General features: G+C 32.1%; 1 protein-coding gene and 1 long non-coding RNA gene across 2 annotated transcripts; both read right to left on the reverse strand.

Moving 5' to 3' along the window:
- Positions 1-8828: 8828 nt before the first annotated feature.
- LOC105970353 (cytochrome P450 CYP72A219-like) lies at positions 8829-12261 on the reverse strand. Its single transcript, XM_012995161.2, has 5 exons — positions 11927-12261; positions 11302-11516; positions 10697-10947; positions 9763-10159; positions 8829-9431 (listed from the first exon to the last, which is right to left on the reverse strand). Exons 1-5 carry the CDS (start codon positions 12204-12206, stop codon positions 8997-8999), a joined length of 1578 nt encoding a protein of 525 aa, XP_012850615.2. The 5' UTR covers positions 12207-12261; the 3' UTR covers positions 8829-8996.
- Positions 12262-14427: 2166 nt separating this feature from the next.
- On the reverse strand, positions 14428-15860 carry LOC148768786 (uncharacterized). The gene is made up of 2 exons (XR_016033261.1): positions 14949-15860; positions 14428-14798 (listed from the first exon to the last, which is right to left on the reverse strand). It is a non-coding gene; the product is annotated as an uncharacterized LOC148768786 (long non-coding RNA).
- Positions 15861-19296: the final 3436 nt, after the last annotated feature.

The following is a 19296-nucleotide window of genomic DNA, read 5'->3' on the forward strand; positions in this document are numbered from 1 at the left end:
TCTTTGTTAATGAAAATATGTTTCTTTTTTTCCTCTACTAATTTTCTAATCATTGGTTTTTCATTTTTTTTTCTTTCTTATCTCAATGGAACAGTTTTTTGTTTTCTTTATTATTCCTCTTTCTTTGTTAATGGCATATTTGTAATTATGTTTTATTTATTAATTACTTAATTTATTTAACGATCAATTTCAAATTGTGAAAATTAAGTTTATATAATCTTTTGTCGAGTGGGTTTGTATTATTGAAATTTAAATATCACTAATAATTTTTATTACAATAGTGAAATATATTTTTAATTGTAATTGTTATTCCATGCATTAAATTAATATATTTTTTCACTTTTGAAATATTATCTCATGCATCGCATAGGAAAAAAATGATAGTTACATTATAATTTTATGATCCCATCTAGTGCAAATTTATTATGCATATATAATAAGTTATTAAATACAATATAAATATATTGTATAAAGAAAAAGAATAACAAAATAATATAGTTAATTTGAAAAGGGGTCTTTGTGCATAAGTCTCCAACAAAACATCTTTATTATTCTAAGTTTAGGGGTTATATATCTTTCACCAATAAGCCCATTCATTTAATATTTATTATAAATAAAGGAAATATTCATGTATATGACAATATTACCCCCAACCATTTATACCCAATTCTTAATTGTAACCTAATTTAATCAATTTTGTCCACAAAAATTCAATTTTGACCACAAAAATCCAATTTTGATTTTTTTTTCAAAAACAATTTTTGCCGCAGGATTCCGGCGTTGACTTTTCGATTTTTTTTCCTTCCGGATTTTTTTCCCGGTTTCTGGCGCTGACTTTTCTTTTTTATTTTTTTTTTTTTTTTTTTTTTTCTGTTCTGTTTTTTTTCTACCGCGGGTCTCCGGCGTTGACTTTTTTTTTTTAAGTCCGCCGCTAAACGTTGACCGTTATTGTGCTGTTACTAACAGTAAATTAATGCAATTATACTGTCAATGACAATTAATTAACGTCATTGTACTGCTGTTGACAATATATTTATGTAATTGTTCTGCCGTTGACAGTAAATTAACGTAATATTATTATTTTTTATTTTTTGTTATTTTTGTTATTTTTATTTTGTTTGATTTGTTGACAAGTCAACGTAATCATATTACTGTCAACGTAATCATTTTTATTACGTTTACATTTGTTGAACGATCAACATAGTAATATTACTCTATTATAGAATAATAATAGGTTTTGTTGTGTTAATATTATTGTGCTAGAAATTAATATAGCAATATTGTTGTGTTAAACTGTAGTTTAGTTAATTTTATTGTGTTTAACAGCAATATAGTTAATATTACTGTCAATCACAGCAATATTTCTGTTTAAACGAAGAAAAAAACTGTCACAGAAAAAAAAAAAAAAAAAGTCAAAACTGGAGACCGGCGAAAAAATCCGGAAGAAAAAAAATCGAAAAGTCAACGCCGGAATCCGGCGGCAAAAATCTGTTTTTTTTTTTTTTTTTGAAAAGAAAAATTTGGGTCAAAAATGAATAATTTGTGAAATTTGGGGTCAAATTGAGGTTAAATGAAATTAAGGACGAAATTGGAGCATAGTAAAATATGAGGGGCTATTTTAGTCTGTTACAAAAATCTGGACCATGTGTGGACTTATTTGTAAATGACTGTTTTGTCTGAATCTCTTTATGAATAAGTATTCAGTGATGGACTTATTTGTAATGACCCATTTGAAAAAACTATATAAGATAACTTGCACGTAATTAATGAGGCAAAGTATTAGAAATACAAAAGTTAAAATAAAATACCAAATATCAAGTTATCAAAAGGAAGGGAAGAAGTTTAAAATAATAATAAAATAGTACACTATAAAGGAAGTATTTAATTCTTGCAAAAATTGTTTTGCCCTTGATTCCTTCTCATCACCTAATTTTAATTAGGCTACGCTACATACAATACTTGTCATAATAAAACTTGGAACTATCCCACTAAGTAACGTGACCCGCTAATCTACTATGCAGTATGCACAATAAATAACTTGAGTGAAATTATCCAATAGATTATCAAACATGTAAATTAAATTATATCTCAAAACTGAAAAAAAAAAAAAAAAAAAAACTTGGGTGAAAATATCAGTATGGGTAAGTATTTTGATATTTCACTCGTTTGTATATAAAAATAGTTCCTGAAAGTTGAGTTATAAAAAAAGTAAGTAGTTAAATGTCCAATCACAATTTGACATGTGGCAATTACAAATAAAACCATCTAAAAACTTTCAATTGATAATTAGTTTGACAATAGCAACTCCAATTCTAGTATACAAATTTGAGTTATCAAATAGTCATTGAATATTTGAGATAATATTTTAATATTGATTTAAAATTTATGTACATCAATCATGATTGTCAAATTAATCATCAGTTGGAAGTCTATTAGTGATTTTATTTGTAAATTGTCACATGTCAACTTGTGATTGGATGGTTTATGTGGTTACTTTCTCGATAACTCAATTTTCAGCAAGTATATTTACATCACAATAAGTGAATTAGAAAAACAGAACCCTCATTTAATAATTCCATTGGAGTAAAAAAATTCATTTTCTTTTTTTAATAATCCGGCGTTGACTTTTTTGAATTTTTTTTCTTCTTTATTTTCTTTTCTTTTCTTCCGGATTTTTTCGCCGGTTTAACGTTGACTTTTTTTTAGTGTTTTTTAAGTTTTTTTTCTTTTGTTTGTTTTTTTTTTACGTCCGTCGCTAAACGTTGACCGTAATTGTGCTGTCACTGACAGTAAATTAATGTAATTATACTATCAATGATAGTTAATTAACGTAATTGTACTGCCGTTGACAGTAAATTAACGTAATATTACCATTTTTTTATTTTTTGTTATTATTTGTATTTTGTTTGATTTGTTGACAAGTCAACGTAATTATATTACAGTCATTGACAATAAAGTAACTGTAAACACAATAATATTACTGTCAACAACATCAATATTTTTTTTTTTTGAGTTTTTGTTTTGTTTGAATTATTCATGGAGTAACGTAATAATATTACTGTCTATTATTGTAATATTACGGTAAACACAATAATATTACTGTGGTTGACGGTAATATTACTGTTGTTATAGTAATATTGTTGTCAACCACATCAATATTATTATTTTGTTTGAATTTTTTTGTTTTTTTGAGTTATTCACGGAGTAACGTAATAATATTACTGTCTATTATTGTAATATTACTGTGGTTGACGGTAATATTACTGTTGCTATAATAATATTACTGTCACTCACAATAATATTAATTCTTTTGGCTTTTTATTATGTTTACATTTGTTGAATGGTCAACATAATAATATTACTCTATTACACAATAATAATAATAAGTTTTGTTGTGTTAATATTACTGTGCTAGAAATTAATATAGCAATATTATTGTAGTTTAGTTAATTTTACTGTGTTTAACAGTAATATAGTTAATATTACTGTCAATCACAGCAATATTGTTGTTTAAACGAAAAAAAAAAGTTATAGAAAGAAGAAAAGAATAATAAAAAAAATCGAAAAAGTCAACGCCGGAAACCGGCGAAAAAATCTGGAAGAAAATAAAAAATAAAAAAAATTGAAAAATCAACGCCGGAATCCGGTAGGAAAAATTTTTGTTTTGAAAAAAAAAAATTTTAGGTCAAATTGAGGTTAAACTAAGTTAAGGATGAAATTGGAGCATATTAAAGTATGAGGGGCAATTTTAGTATTTAACAAAAATATGGACCATGTGTGAACTTATGGGTAATGAGTTTTTTGTCTGAATCTATTTATGATTAAGTACCCATTAATAGGCTTATTTGTAATATGCCCATTTTAAATAAATATTAAAACATAATCTCAAATATCAAATCAATATTTAACAACTGAGTTTATATAATTTACCATTAGAGTTGCGTACTATTCGCAAATATGCATGTACCAATTTAATATTTGTAGACTTGTCGTTATTGAAATTTAAGTCAGCTGCAATTAATTATAGCGATCTAATTAAATAGTATTTTGTTATTAATTCGGCTAAGAGTCTCCGATCCTAAAATTTAGGTAGGGCTAAGTTGCCAAACCGCTTGAGTTGTTGAGTTACTAATTAATTATTATTCCCAAAGTTTGGTATAAAAAAAAGTCAATGCATTAGTTGTCACACTATCCACATTATGACAAAAATTAATATATCAAAGATTAATCCCACTTTTCAACCTTGAAATATAATAAATCATTTACAATGCAGCTTGAGTTGAATAATAAAGCATAATTCATTTTATTATTGGTTTTCTTTTCGGGGGTAAAAAATAACAAATTAAATTGTTGTTTTCTTCAGCCCCTCCAACCTAATTTCGAGGGCACAAAGTGCGAAAAAATAAAAAATACACCGGATAATTGAAAAAAATATATTTTCTTACAAAATTAAATCAAATAAACTTTTATCACTAAATTATTCGACTGATGGATCTTTTATTGTAATTGGTGGAAATATTAGGTAGAAGTATTTGATTGAAAATATTATTTTCAGATAACTTGATAACGAAATAGCCGAAGAATTTTTTTTTTCGTAAAATATTTTTTGTTATAAAAAATATAATTTTTAAATACCACTAAAAATATTAAACTATCTTTATTAGCTTTAAAAACTCATGTGGTGTGCATTATGCATGATATATTATGATTCAAGGGTGCAAAGTGCTGTTAATTTATTTTGAGGGTGCAAAATACCAAAGTGATATATTTCAAGGGTGCAAAGTGGGATTAAGTCTATATCAAATATTATAATTAGAGGGTAAATTTCACTTATACGCCTCATGTATGCTACATAATAACTTTAAGGTCCCTATAGTATCAGTGAACGACCCCTCTGAAGCATTGTTTGAAACATGGCTCACCCAACATATCTTAAATCCTCATTATTTTATATTATATTTATATATTTTTCTTTCGGGTAGCATTAACGGCCCTGTGGAAAACAAATATAGTGCGTATTGGTCTCTGTGACATGTAATCTTGTTTCCGATAATTGTTTCAGGAGTGTGACTGTAATTACCAATACAACATGGACCTTAAAATTATTCTGGCATACCTCAGGAGTGTAAGAGAAATTTACCCTATGATTAAATTATTAGCAAAGATGGACCGTTATAATAGAACTATTAGCTACTAATGTTAGTTTGTGGTCCAAGCTTCAATAATAGAACTATTAGCTACTAATGTTAGCAAAGATATACCTCTACAATATGCATAATTAAAACTTGAAAGTAATTCATGCTTCAAACCATCAATTTTATTTTTTTTCAATAAAACACATAAAGCTTTCTTTATACGTATAAATTATAATACAAAAAATATATATTATATTTATTCAATAATAGAAAAAACGCAATAGGGTAATATCATGGTTACTATCGGATGCCATTACGCTACGAAATAAAATCGGAATGGTATCGTAGGGCACCACATTATACCGTTCGTTAGAAAATTGGTAAGGCATGATAGGGCAATCAGTTGGTCGTGGCAAAAGAAAAGTTCACCCTCGTATAGAGGCACATTTTCTTTTTTGTCCTTGTTTTTGTAGCCAGCTTTCGTGTTTCTTCGGAAAACGTTCATCCGTAAAGTGTCGGGCACATGATTTTTATCTGTGCGAGCTAAATATACACTAAAATTTTGTTCAGTAACAAATAAGTTCAATTGATTAAATAGTATGAGTTAGTAAAATTTTGGTTGACAAATTTTGTTCGTCTCAAATCCGGCCTAGCCCACTACCCAACCCTCTCGGCCAGGCCCGGCCCGTGTATCCCGCCCGCACCTAGCTTGCAGCCCAAGCCCGCCCACCCCACGAACTCCCTCTTGTCTCAATTTTTCCTGTTTTAATTTAATTTATTACAAAAACACAAAAAAAAAAAAAAAGTGTAAAATACCAATGATAGCCAATAATATGGCTATCCTTATATAAATGAAGAATATTTTGTACCATCAGTTGGTTTTCGTCTATGATGCACGGAAATTTCAACCCACACACATTTTCACATTTCGGAAATTTTCGGAAGCCGAAACCCCATGACACATGTCGGAAACGTTTCGGGGTCGTTTCTGATAATAATTAAAAATTGGAAAGGTGTTTCCACAAAAACTAAATCCAAATTTCAAGCTTAAAAACTTCGAGTTGCATGCATACTCTTAAAAAAAATCTTAAATATTATGTCTCCTTTTCACTTCTAGTGGTGTTTTAATATTTTTGTAGATGTTAATTACATACTAAAATAAATTTATAAGCCCCGAATGTAATTTGTGGAATGATATTAAACATTATAATATTTTTTAGAAATTATTAATGCACCCCTATATTTTTATTACTTCCGCGTTTCCCCACATTCCCGTATCCAACTTTTTGGAATGTGTCCGTTTCCCTGTTTCCCGTGTCCACGTTCCCGTGTCCGTGCAACATAGGTTTTAGCGTACCAACCAATCCGCTCCGATACCTTGTTACGTTAATTTAGGTATAACTTATCGTAAAAAACTCTCAAGAAAACATTGTGATACGAAAACAATTAGTAACAGATCCTACAAAATATTTTCAAGGAGAGTAGTAATTAAGTGAGGGGAAGACTGTTGGCATTGTTAATTTACAATAATTAATTTTCTCGTGTAGGAAGGTTGGGAGGGGTGAAGCTAAGCTAAGTAATCGAATATTGTTACTCACATTTTTTTATTATCAAATAATTTTGTAGCTGATAATCTAACTTCTAATTAAGGGTGGGCAGGTTGGGCCATGAACTAGTAAAAATCGCTGAATATTTGTTTTGAAAAATTCAAACTGGAGATTTAAAATGGCTAATTATTTTGTAATTATCGTAATTCTTCTCTCCTAGGGCTGAGAAGTTTTTTCTCGAATCTAATAAATATAAAAATCTCGAAGTCAAATATGTTATAAATTCGAGGTGGAGGTCTGGGATTTGGGCATGGGAGCTCGATATGTGTCTACGTGAGTCTGGTTTTTACGTATAGCCAAGACCTTCTTTTATAGGCACGAGCTAGGGTTTCGGTTTGCAGCATGAATTGAGTAATCCATAAAATATGAATTTATTACTTATTTATGGATTAGCCTCATTTGTAAACTCAAATATGTTATGAACTTGGATTCGAAACTCAACTTAATGACTGAATAATGTATTAATAGGTGACTTATCCCAAACTTTTGATGTCAACATATAGTTTGGACACAAAATGGACAACTTAGACGAAAATAACATTGTTCCAGTGATGTTGTGGCGGAAATTAGACGGTGGGCGGCATAGGACTAGTAGGGAGAGGCGGAATAGTCGAAGAAATATCATTTTTTTTAGTGGATGTGGTTTTAAGGATATATTGGATGAGTTAGAGGATAATAAAGTATTTTCAGTTAAAAATAGTTATTTTATATCTAAGTGCTCTAACTAAGTTGTCCGATGGACTTTTAGCACAATACGAAAATATAACTATCCTGATCTAAAAGGATATTAATGTTCAGGAATATTGTTAGGCAAAATCCTTCATTCTACTCAATCCAAGGAATTAAATAAATTTTTTTATTAGGTTGACCAAATCTTATTATATTTTCAACAGTATTTGTTCCATGTGCAGTTGTTTGGATTTCAATTGATTAGAGAATTTAGGAAAGGATCTCAAAGAACTAGTTGAATAGTTAAATACTACTTGACAACCTCTTGCCTAATGGGATTAAAATATTTATTTTGTTTAGATTGTTCGTCATTCGCAGAACCGCTGGTTTGGAACCGGGACCGCCTATACACGATTCGGAGGCGTTTCTATAACCGTTAGTTTGGGTTCCGGTGAGAACCGGCAGTTAACCAATTTTTGATTTTTTTTTCTTTTTATTAAAATTATTTTAATTACTTAAAAACAATATTTGTACTTCTAAAACCGGGACAAAATGCACTTTTCCCCCTACAAATTGAAAAATAGATTCTTCCCCTTCAAAGTTTTGTTGCATTTGCATGCACTTTTCACCGAATTACAATTTTCATGGGAATTGACATGATTTGTCCAATTGAAGGGCATTTGTGTCATTTGAGGGACGGATCAACGTAATAGCTGCTAATTGAGGAGGAAATTGAAGATTCTCACAATTTTGAGACCTCAAAAGGAACAATTTGTTTTGGGAGAAAAAAACCTTCATTTGTTTCCTGACATTAGTGAAATGGGTTGTGTTTTTCGTTTATTAGAAAAAATAAGGATATTAGGATGTTGATGGGAATAATGAAATTGAAATGACTCAAATGCTCTTGAAATGGAATTCCGATGAAAAATATGCTGGAAATTGTGATTTTGGGGCAAAGTGCAACTACAACAAAATTTTGAAGGGGAGTCTATTTTATTAATTTATAGGGGGGAAAGTGCGAACATTGAAAATTTCTAGGGGTTGAAATACATTTTGTACTAAAAACTTTTAGCAAATTAGTTATACTTTGAAAAACTTAAAAAAGAGAAGGAATAAAACTTAAAGGGCTTGAATTTAATTTCAAAATTTTAAGTAAATTTAAAGAATTATTACCATTGGCTATTTCTTATTTATTTACTTTTTGTTCTTTTCTTTTCTGAAAATTCTGACTTGTGGGCATTTTATAATTAACGTTTTCTTTTTTAAATGGTTGGAACTGCCGGTTTTGCAGTTCCAATATATAGGAACCGGAACGGTCTTTTTCAGGTCCGGTTAGCGTTGACCGGTTCCAGACCGTTAACCCAGTTTGATTCTAACTGGACCGGTGGCCATGTCTACATCCAATACTCATTCGATGTATGTAATTTCATTTGAGTTAATCGAGTAGTTCATATTTTCGAGATCCGAATTACATTAAAACATAATGATTCATACACAAGTACAACTAAACAATGAACATAACCTAACCATCATTTTATTTCGGTGGAGAAATAATTTCACGAAAGATTAGAAACAACATGGTTTATTATAATGGTTCGAGACTACGCAAAATCATTGGAGCACCGTATTGTGGTTGAAGAGTGATAACCGCGAAAGGAGCATGCAAGTAAGATGGGGAAAGCTCGAACGAGAAGTGCTTTAGAATCATTGCTAGAGCCATTTTTGCTTCGATCATCGCAAACGTGTGACCAAGGCAAATCCGAGGCCCTGAGCTGAAAGGTAAAAACGACGATTGGATCTTCGTTGCGTTGGAAACCCCTTCGGAGAATCTCTTCGGATTGAACTCCTTTGCATCGTCTCCCCAAATATCGGGATCACAATGGACTTGGCTTATTAGCAATGACAAATGTACCCCTAATGGAATAGTCATGTTTCCTAGTTTCACCGTCTCCGTAGGGGCTCGCACCGTTAGAGGTGCTGGTGAGTACAACCTTAGGACTTCTTGCAGAATCATCGTCACCTGTTTTTTCGATATGTAGTTACATATAGAATGCCAATATATGAAAGCCAATGAAATAAAAAGGGTTTATTGCATTTAACTCCTCTGTATTTTCTCTAATTGCACTTTTGAAAAATTCCCCATGTTATTTTATTAGCAAAAAACTCCCCTATAATTCTTTTGTTTGAAAACGCCGCCAAAAGCTAAGTTAAAAAATGCTTTGTAAGGGTTTTTTTTTGCTATTATTTATAACACGAAGAGTTCTTCAGCAATTCGATATAACATAGGCTTACTAAATGCAATAAACTCGAAAAAAAGAAAAGAAAAAAAAGGAGAGGATATATAATCTTACAATTTTGAGGTGATTTAATCCTTGGAAATTCGGCTCTGAATTCCCGAAAACTCGCATAACCTCTTCTCTAGCTTGAGTTTGCCATTCAGGGTGTTTGCATAGCAACACCATAGTCCACACGAGCAAACCCGAAGTTGTCTCGGACCCTGCGAAATAGAATAGCTTGCACTCCTCGATTACTTCTTCAATACTCATGCCCTCATTCGCATTGCCCTCTTCCCGAGTAAACCGTGCATTCGATTCCATCATGAGACCTAATAAGTCATCACCGAAGAAAACACCATTTTCTCCCGTTTCGGTGGCAGACTTGTGCCTTTTCTCGATTATACATCTTAGTATGGATTGTATCTCGTTGGCGATCGCTTTCACTTTTCTGTTCACTTTCGTCGGGACATGCCTGCGAAACAAAATTATTTCAATACTTGGCCTATTATCCGAGTTTTTCCAGACAAGCATCACTAGGAGCTTATCACATTTAGTACTCTGTGTTACATCGAATTGTTAAAAAAACAAATTACGTTATTATTATTAGCAAAAAACCTCTATGATGCATTTTTAATGGAGGAGAAACTTTCACGGAAGAAGACCCAAATCTTTATTCAAATTCGGGGAAGTTCGAATATTGTACAATTGAGTCCTTAAAATTTTCAATGTCACCCCCATAAGATATCTTCAAATGAAAAGACGAAAAAAACCCATGTACTTAGGCGTGTGCTTCGCGCGTGCGCCGGAATATTTGAATATTTGCCTGAATATCCGTGCAATTTCTTTTTTTGTTAAAGGGCAAAGTGCAAAAACTGATAAAGTACATATAACAGAATGCTATTAACTCTATTAATAATATGGGGAGTTCCTTGAAAATTAGAATAAACATAAGTTGCTAAATGCAATAAACCTCTCCTCACAACTAAAAACATGGGTAGGTTTGTTTTACCTCCATCCGGGGATGAAAGAGAACTGCAATAACGGTAGGGTTAGCTTAACTCTTTCTTTCTGAAGCTGGAATATCTTCCTTCCTTCTTCATAACTACTGCCAAACGCTGTCCGTGAAATCATATCCCCAGTCAAGTCGTCGATATACGGCCACATGTCAATTTCGGAACTGCCTTCGTTGCAACTCGGAACTACTTCTTTCAACTTGTCTATCATATTCGAACAGCTTAAGCCAATTGCCGGTACCATATTCTGTAAGGTCAAATTTCAAAAGTCACTGTAAAAAAGGCAATGTTTGGTTGCGTTTTCATCTCACTTTAACTCTTTCCCCGTAACGAATTTGTTGTTAAGGTTTCGAAGAAAAAAAATCTCAAAACAACTCATAAAGTTTCTCTCTCCTTCAGAAATGATGCTACAACACATTTTTGCCTAACACCTTTAAACATGATTTGACCGCTACAGTGTATTATGTCTCATTTCACATTATAAACAAACATTACTTTCATTATCCGATTATTCTTGCAAAACATATTTTCCCAAAAGAAAATGAAAATAACTGCCAGCACGTATCCAATATAAATTGAAAAATATATAGTTAATTATTACCTTCAATTTCTCAAGATGGAAAGCAGGAGTGACAATCTTTCTGTGTTTCGACCATTTTTCGCCCTCGAGTAATAACATACCGCCTATAAGTATCTTAGCGGTTTCCGGAAGGGGCTTGTGAAATATATCGGGTTTGCTTAGTATCTCCTTTATTATCTCTGGATCACTTATATTTACTCTTGGCCATGGACCAAACCATATGAAAGAATTCTCACCTGATAATCCATGTAAATTAAGTGCAAGTCATGTTATCAAGTATTATATATACTATAACAATAATCTTTCGAGTGACGACATCAATTTTCACACAATTAGGCAGAACAAGTTGTCACTAATTTTGTATAGTGACAGTAAAAAAGGATTAAGCGGCAGCAAAAAGAGCTATTAATGACAACAAAACCAAAAAAATCTTGTTATTTATTATATGCATTTAGTGACAACTTTTAATATTGTTAGTATCACTAATATCATTTTTGCACCAAAAGGCGAATTAAGTTTCAGGGCCGTCTCTAGCTATTTTGGAACATTTTTTTCATTTTGTTTTATAGTAATTACATTTACAAATAATAGTAAAATTACTATAATACCCCTAGCGAGCTAAAAAATTGTAAATATTCATTCTTACCGTATTTGGTGACAATTTGATGGTAATATGCAAAAATGTGGGGCAATATATCATCGGACAATTCGATTGTTTTCGGCTGTTCGGCTTTCATGAACTTGATCATGTCTCCTAGGTCTCCGAGAAACGGCCTGTAAGAATTCCCGTTTAGACCTTGCTGCCTTAGAATTTTCTCGAGCTTTCTTGGCCTAAACCAGACCCAATTTAGTAATTTCACTGCCCATGTTATGGATGCAGCTACAACAATGGAGGTGAAAATAATGCTCAATGTTATTATAGCCATTTAATTTGTCTTTGTACGAATTGCTTCAGAATATGTTGATTTATATAGGTGGATTATAAGAGTGGTGGGAAAAAATATAATATATATTAGCACAAGTTGTTACTTGTTACATTAGTAGGCGCCCTTAAATTATTTATTTATTTATTTATTTTTTATTTGGTTTTTTGATAATTAACACATGCATTAAATTAGAAGAACGAAAAATTACGAGAGTCGACAAAAGGGAAGCCTCCATCGCAAAAACAGATTAAAGGAAACAAATTTAAAGGGACACGACCAATCCAACTACCTAAAAGAGCCCAAAGAGCAAGAGTATGGGAAGCTAAATTTGCATTCCTAGAGATGAATTTAAATCTCCATTTCGGCCACAGTGCCCAGAATACTCGTACAAAATTAAAACTATTTTAGTTGCACTTTGCCCCAAAAGCCAATTTTTTGAGGAACGTGCAAAAAAATAGTGTTTTTAAGGGCAACGCGCAACAAAAATAAGATTGAAAGGGGCAACGTGCAACAAAAATACTTAATTCCAATGAATTATCCATCGAAGTTTTGTTATCGGGTCAATATGCAACAAGAATGACATTTTGAAGAGGGACATTCATTCACATCTAAAAATTTTGAGGGGGTAAAGTGCAAAAATTAGAAATTTACAGGGGGTGATGTGCAATTTTCCCTTTAATTTAAAATAATTACATGAATATGGGTCTTGTAAAATTGCTTATTCGTCAAATAAATGAATTGGTCACTGCAGTATATAGTTGGCCACTGGTTTCTTTATATAAAAAAAATTGAATCGGTCAACTCAAACGACCGAAAATTGTAGTGGTTTCTTTATATAAAAAAAAATTGAATTGGTCAACTCAAACGACCGAAAATTGTAGTAGATGGATTCATGCGGAATGAATAATTCGTAGAGGGCGTTTGATAAGCTTATTTTAAAACCCAATAAGTTTTTACATATAATAAGTTATTTTAAGAGTTGATGAGATGTTACAGACTTATTTTTAAAATTATTTTTCAAAGTGTTTAGATAATTAGCTTATATGCTATTGTGACTCATTATAAGATTATAAATAAAAAACTGTGGAGTTGAGGTATTTTTTATTTATTTATTTTTTAAATCTTAAAATCCCTCTAAGAACTTATTTATTGAATTTTTAAGATCTTCTTAAAAAAAATACCAATTTTTTTCAAAAAACTTATAGCACTTTTTAACAATTTATAAGCTTAGTCAAACATCATCTTAATTTAGTCTTTGATATATCAATAAAAAAATTGTTATTCTTGGGTCAATTAGACATAGCGTAAATCAAATAGATTTTAAACAGTTTTATACTCATGCATAAAATTAGATTCATCTAGACATGGCGTGAATTGACTTTTTCCCGAATCAAATGAAGACCGGTCTAATTCATAGTACATATCCAAAAATCCCTTTAATTGTACATTACATTTTTATTTTTAATTAATATTTAGTGAAGTAAGATGGGGTTGTCTAGGGTCCGAGAGGGTTTGTACTACTCGGACCCAAACGATTGAACATCAACCAATAAAAATGTGACACGTATGATTAGTACGAACCCCACTAAAAAAAGTACGAAGCATGGGTTACTAATAAAATTACATAAATACCCTTAAAACTAAAACTTAATTAAATATTAAAATATTAATGATTTTTCCAAAAACAAGAGTATTAAAATTAATAAGTAAAATTCGATCACTGCTTATAATTAAAAACGATCGTAATCTTTAATTAAAATACAAATACAAATCTTACGCCATCATCTTCTTCTCTTCTTTAATTTACTGTAAACTCTAATCATCTTTTTTTTTTTTTTTATCAAAACTCACTGAGCAATATTTTTTCTCTCTCCACCAACTAATGCCAACAAAATCCAAAAATTAGAAAAGATATACAAATGTACAAGAGCAAACCAAAAACTATGAAATAACTTTAAATTGAGGTTTTCGCATAAGATAAAAATCCGCCTAAATAAATAATTTCCGGTGAAAGACCTTGCAGCAGTGCCTTCTCTGCCTTTAGGGACATATGACCCCTGGCATCCATGTCATGAATATCTTTGTTCAACTTTCTGGTGTGTGGCTTAGTCTTTGGATGATATATTATGATGATATGAGATTAAATATTAATTATAACACATATTTCTTGATGGGATTATAATAATATGTTAAATATCAATAATGATAAAAATTACGATGAATGAGAGCATATGTTGCAAAATTTCACTAACTAGATCACTATAACACCCATACCGTGCTCACAATTTCCACCTCCCAAGAATAAATCAAAGAGCAAATTTCAGATTTCTACACTATTCAGAATAATCAGGGTAAAGAAAAAGGAAAAAAAAAAAACAAAACAAAAAAGTATGTGCGATTTTTCAAAGAAAGCCCATCATTTGGAATCCACATCCATGTTTTCTATAGCTTTCAATCCTCATTCCCCTGGGTTTCTGCGGTGAATTCATATCGACATTACATATCTTCTGAGAAGTCTTCTTCTCTCTTTATTTCTGTTTTCGTGCACCAAGACTAACATCAAATTCTGTAGTTTTGAAAGAAGCTACTATCCTGTGAATTTATGACAAAAATTAGAACATGAAACTGAAAAAAAATGCTAAACTAACTTAACTTAAGCAAAAAGTAACAGAGCAAATACTTTTTTTCTATACTATAATGCACCATATGAGCAAAATATGTGAATTCGGAACAATTGTACACCTTTTGAAGAGATCCGTCTGCAGAAGCCTTTAACTTGCAAAAACCCTTCATAAGGAGTACAAATTTTACCAGCCAACCAAAAAGAAGAATCAAGAAATTTACAACACCTAAATAACAAGAGTAAGAGATACCAAATATTTTTTTTAAACATAGAATTTAATGGCTATTAACTAGATATTATTGGAATTATGTCCCAACAAAAGTCTAAAATTTGAGAAAATACTTTATTATCATACGAGAACAAACTTGTTTCCTAAATTTTAAGTTACCTCTCGCAATCGTAAATTTGCAATTCAATTAAAATTTAAAAAAAAAAATATTGAACATAGGAGTGTTCAGAATGAAGAAAACAGAGTAATATAGCCGTATGAAGATAGAAAAAAAAAGTGATATGTCTATTGGTGGATCCATGGCTGCCGAATGCTTGAAGTCACGCTTCCCCACCAATATTAACTCTGTTACCTCGAATGCGGTGGCCTGCGGTTGAGCGTCTTCGCGTTGTGCACTACCAGGGAATTCGACGAGGGTGAGGTTGAGTTTGGCGACGGTGACGGTGAGATTGAGGAAGAAATATGTCCGATGGCGACTAGGGATGAGAATTTTGATTTGGGAAAAGTTTTGACAACTTGTAGTTCTTTTTACGTTTATTAATAAATTGAATTAATGGTTCTTTTAAATTAATTGATTTGATGTATATATAAGGGCAATAAAGTAATTTAAACATAGTACAATGTGTGTACGACCTATTCTTACTAGGTTCGTACTTTAATTTATAAATTCATAGGTTCGTATTGGATCGTACTAGGTCGTACTTCAAATCAACGGCTATAAATATTCATTAAATATTTTCTACGCACAAGATTCAGTCGTTTCGGTCCGAGAAGTACAACCTCTCTCGGACCCTAGACAACCCCAAGTAAGATGCCCTCCACCAAAGTCAAGTCTAATTAAATATAGACCCTCATTTAAAAAATATATTACATATCCCTCCCTTAACTTTAATTTGGACTAATAACTCAATCGAAACTCATGCGCCATCTTCAAAGTTGTTGCCGAATTCCTTCTACAAAATTTGATTTGCAATTTTTCCTTTGTTTTTGACATTATTCCGCTCATGGATATCTACTTCTCGTTATGAACCTATAAAGCACTAACTGCATCAATTAAAACACAAATATAAATTAATCTGAACAATAATCCACGTCAGAGTAAAACATGTTGCGCGTAATTTCTACACTCAACAGTTGACGGAATAATTTTGACCTTAAATATATTTATGGTCCATGAAGTGTTAATGCACTGACGCACCCACACAGTTCATAAAGATTTTAGCTAACAACAATATAAGGATATCGACAATGAACGTTTCTTTCTAAAAAAAAAAAAGAATGTTGGGAGTATTTTGGTAAAAGAATGATCCATTATTGAAACCAAAACATGGGGAATAATTTCATCAAGTTCTGTTAGATGAACACTATGTATATACATTGAAAACAAAACAAGTTAACTCAATTTCAATTACGAAAAATATTGGTTTGTATATATCTGGTTTGATCGTGTCGATTTGTGATTTTATGTCTCATGTTTATGATCAACGATTAATTGAATAATTGGTCATGAACCACATTTTGCAGTTCACTGTGTCTATTGTTATTGGTTTTGTTGGCACGAGATTTCTATTTGTGAAGATTGAAGAAATCCGCCATACGTGGAAATTAAAGATTGGCAAAGATTTGTTTTCCATGTTTATTTTGGAATTAATTAGAGTCCTATTTTTGTAATATTGTTATTAGGACTTAGATTTATTTCCATGTATTGTATTCTAGTTAGGTATCTTTTGTATTTATCTAGAATAGAAGTAGAAATCGACTAGGATTCTATTACCTAGTTAAATCGATTTCTTAGGGCCCAAGTTAGGTTTAGGGTGGAGATTTCGTGCCTATATAAGGCCCTCAACCTCATATGAGTCCGATGGAGCTTTAAAAAGATAAATCCCAGCATAAAGGCTTTGAAGGGTGCAGCCCGTGCTGCAGCCCTGTCTGCACGGCAGGTGTGGCAACAGAACAGGTTTCTTCTACCAGGCCATAAAGAAGATCGGCGTTTCGGGAGAAGTGCTTAAAAGATCTCGGGAGAGGTCGATCCGCCGTTTGAAGGAAGTTCAACATTGGAGGAAGTCCAAGAGTGCGGAGGAGGAATTGCTTTGATTATCAACAAGTTCGAGTCGTGTGCAAGAACGGCGTATCACATAAAGAGGGAGTCTTTAGTGTTTTATTAAGTCCTATTAATGTACACATAAATCTGAACTAGTTTTGCAAGTCCTCGTGGATGTAGGGTACGTTTGTATCCGAACCACATTAAATTGTTGTGTTCTTTATTCTGCTTTTCGTAGATTTATTACTGTGACAACACAACAATTCTGTTACGTCACCTAATGTCGTAACATGTAGTCTGTCTCAACAGATGAGTGGACTTTGATAGGCATTCAAATTCAACAATTGGCATCAGAGCGGGTCACTAGATATACTTAGTGTCTGATTTTGGGTTTTGATTTGTTTGCTTTGCTTATTGGATGACGTGTGCTCACAAGGAAGGTTGAGACGGAAGTCTGTCACGGCATTCACCCAATTCCGCTGCGTTGTAACGTGCCCCGTGATGGGACACTCTGATAGAAGACCAAGACGGGTGAAGAAAAGTGGCATCTCTGTTGCAGGGGGAGTAAATCTCATCTGCAGGGGGAGTTCTTGTTAAACATGGATTCTAACCAATCTATGCCAAAGGGGGAGATTGTTGGCACGAGATTTCTATTTGTGAAGATTGAAGAAATCCGCCATACGTGGAAATTAAAGATTGGCAAAGATTTGTTTTCCATGTTTATTTTGGAATTAATTAGAGTCCTATTTTTGTAATATTGTTATTAGGACTTAGATTTATTTCCATGTATTGTATTCTAGTTAGGTATCTTTTGTATTTATCTAGAATAGAAGTAGAAATCGACTAGGATTCTATTACCTAGTTAAATCGATTTCTTAGGGCCCAAGTTAGGTTTAGGGTGGAGATTTCGTGCCTATATAAGGCCCTCAACCTCATATGAGTCCGATGGAGCTTTAAAAAGATAAATCCCAGCATAAAGGCTTTGAAGGGTGCAGCCCGTGCTGCAGCCCTGTCTGCACGGCAGGTGTGGCAACAGAACAGGTTTCTTCTACCAGGCCATAAAGAAGATCGGCGTTTCGGGAGAAGTGCTTAAAAGATCTCGGGAGAGGTCGATCCGCCGTTTGAAGGAAGTTCAACATTGGAGGAAGTCCAAGAGTGCGGAGGAGGAATTGCTTTGATTATCAACAAGTTCGAGTCGTGTGCAAGAACGGCGTATCACATAAAGAGGGAGTCTTTAGTGTTTTATTAAGTCCTATTAATGTACACATAAATCTGAACTAGTTTTGCAAGTCCTCGTGGATGTAGGGTACGTTTGTATCCGAACCACATTAAATTGTTGTGTTCTTTATTCTGCTTTTCGTAGATTTATTACTGTGACAACACAACAATTCTGTTACGTCACCTAATGTCGTAACATGTAGTCTGTCTCAACAGATGAGTGGACTTTGATAGGCATTCAAATTCAACAGGTTTTAATTCCTGGTTGTTTTTTGGATTGAAAATTTGGTCGATTTGGTAACAGATCACCGATCTTTCATACTCAATTTAGCTAAATTGCACTTTACAAATAAGCACGGGTACTTATGCATAAAGGGGTCCAAAAAAAAATCTACATATTGTCGAGAGGTATGTAAAAAACTATAATAGCTCCTTACATTTTAATATGCTCAAATTTTATTTTTTAATTTAATATAACCTCAATTTGACCACAAATTTCACATATTATTCAATTTTGACCCAGTACACACAATTTTATGGACAATTTCGTCCGTCGCAGCTGTTGAACGCCGGTCTCCGACGTTGACTTTTTTTCTTCTTATTTCTTCCTGATTTTTCCGCCGGTCTCCGGCGTTGACATTTTCGATTTTTTTTTTTTTTGAATTATTTTTTCTTTAACATCTTTTTGCCCCATGTTGAAACACCAATATTGTTGTGGTCGAAAGTAATATTCACTATATTACTGCTAAACACAGAAATATTGCTATATTAATCTCTAGCACAGTAATATTAACACAACAAAAGTCATTATTATTTTGTAATAGAGTAATATTAATATGTTAACCGTTCAACAAAGGTAAACATAATAAAAAGCCAAAAGAATTAATATTGATGTGGTTGACAGTAATATTACTGTAACAACAATAATATTACCCTCAACCAAAGTAATATTATTGTGTTTACAGTAATATTACAATAG

Source organism: Erythranthe guttata, chromosome 8, assembly GCF_056151865.1.
Source record: "Erythranthe guttata isolate IM_541 chromosome 8, IM_541, whole genome shotgun sequence".
Lineage (NCBI taxonomy): Eukaryota > Viridiplantae > Streptophyta > Magnoliopsida > Lamiales > Phrymaceae > Erythranthe > Erythranthe guttata.

What these genes read in the sequence shown, in the direction of transcription:
- LOC105970353 (XM_012995161.2), bottom strand. Translation starts at nt 12,206, where the DNA reads ATGGCTATAATAACATTGAGCATTATTTTCACCTCCATTGTTGTAGCT. An exon ending in TCCATCTTGAGAAATTGAAG is followed by an intron (nt 10,948 to 11,301) that starts GTAATAATTAAC and finishes TTGACCTTACAG; the next exon opens with AATATGGTACCGGCAATTGG. An exon ending in GATTAAATCACCTCAAAATT is followed by an intron (nt 9,432 to 9,762) that starts GTAAGATTATAT and finishes TCGAAAAAACAG; the next exon opens with GTGACGATGATTCTGCAAGA.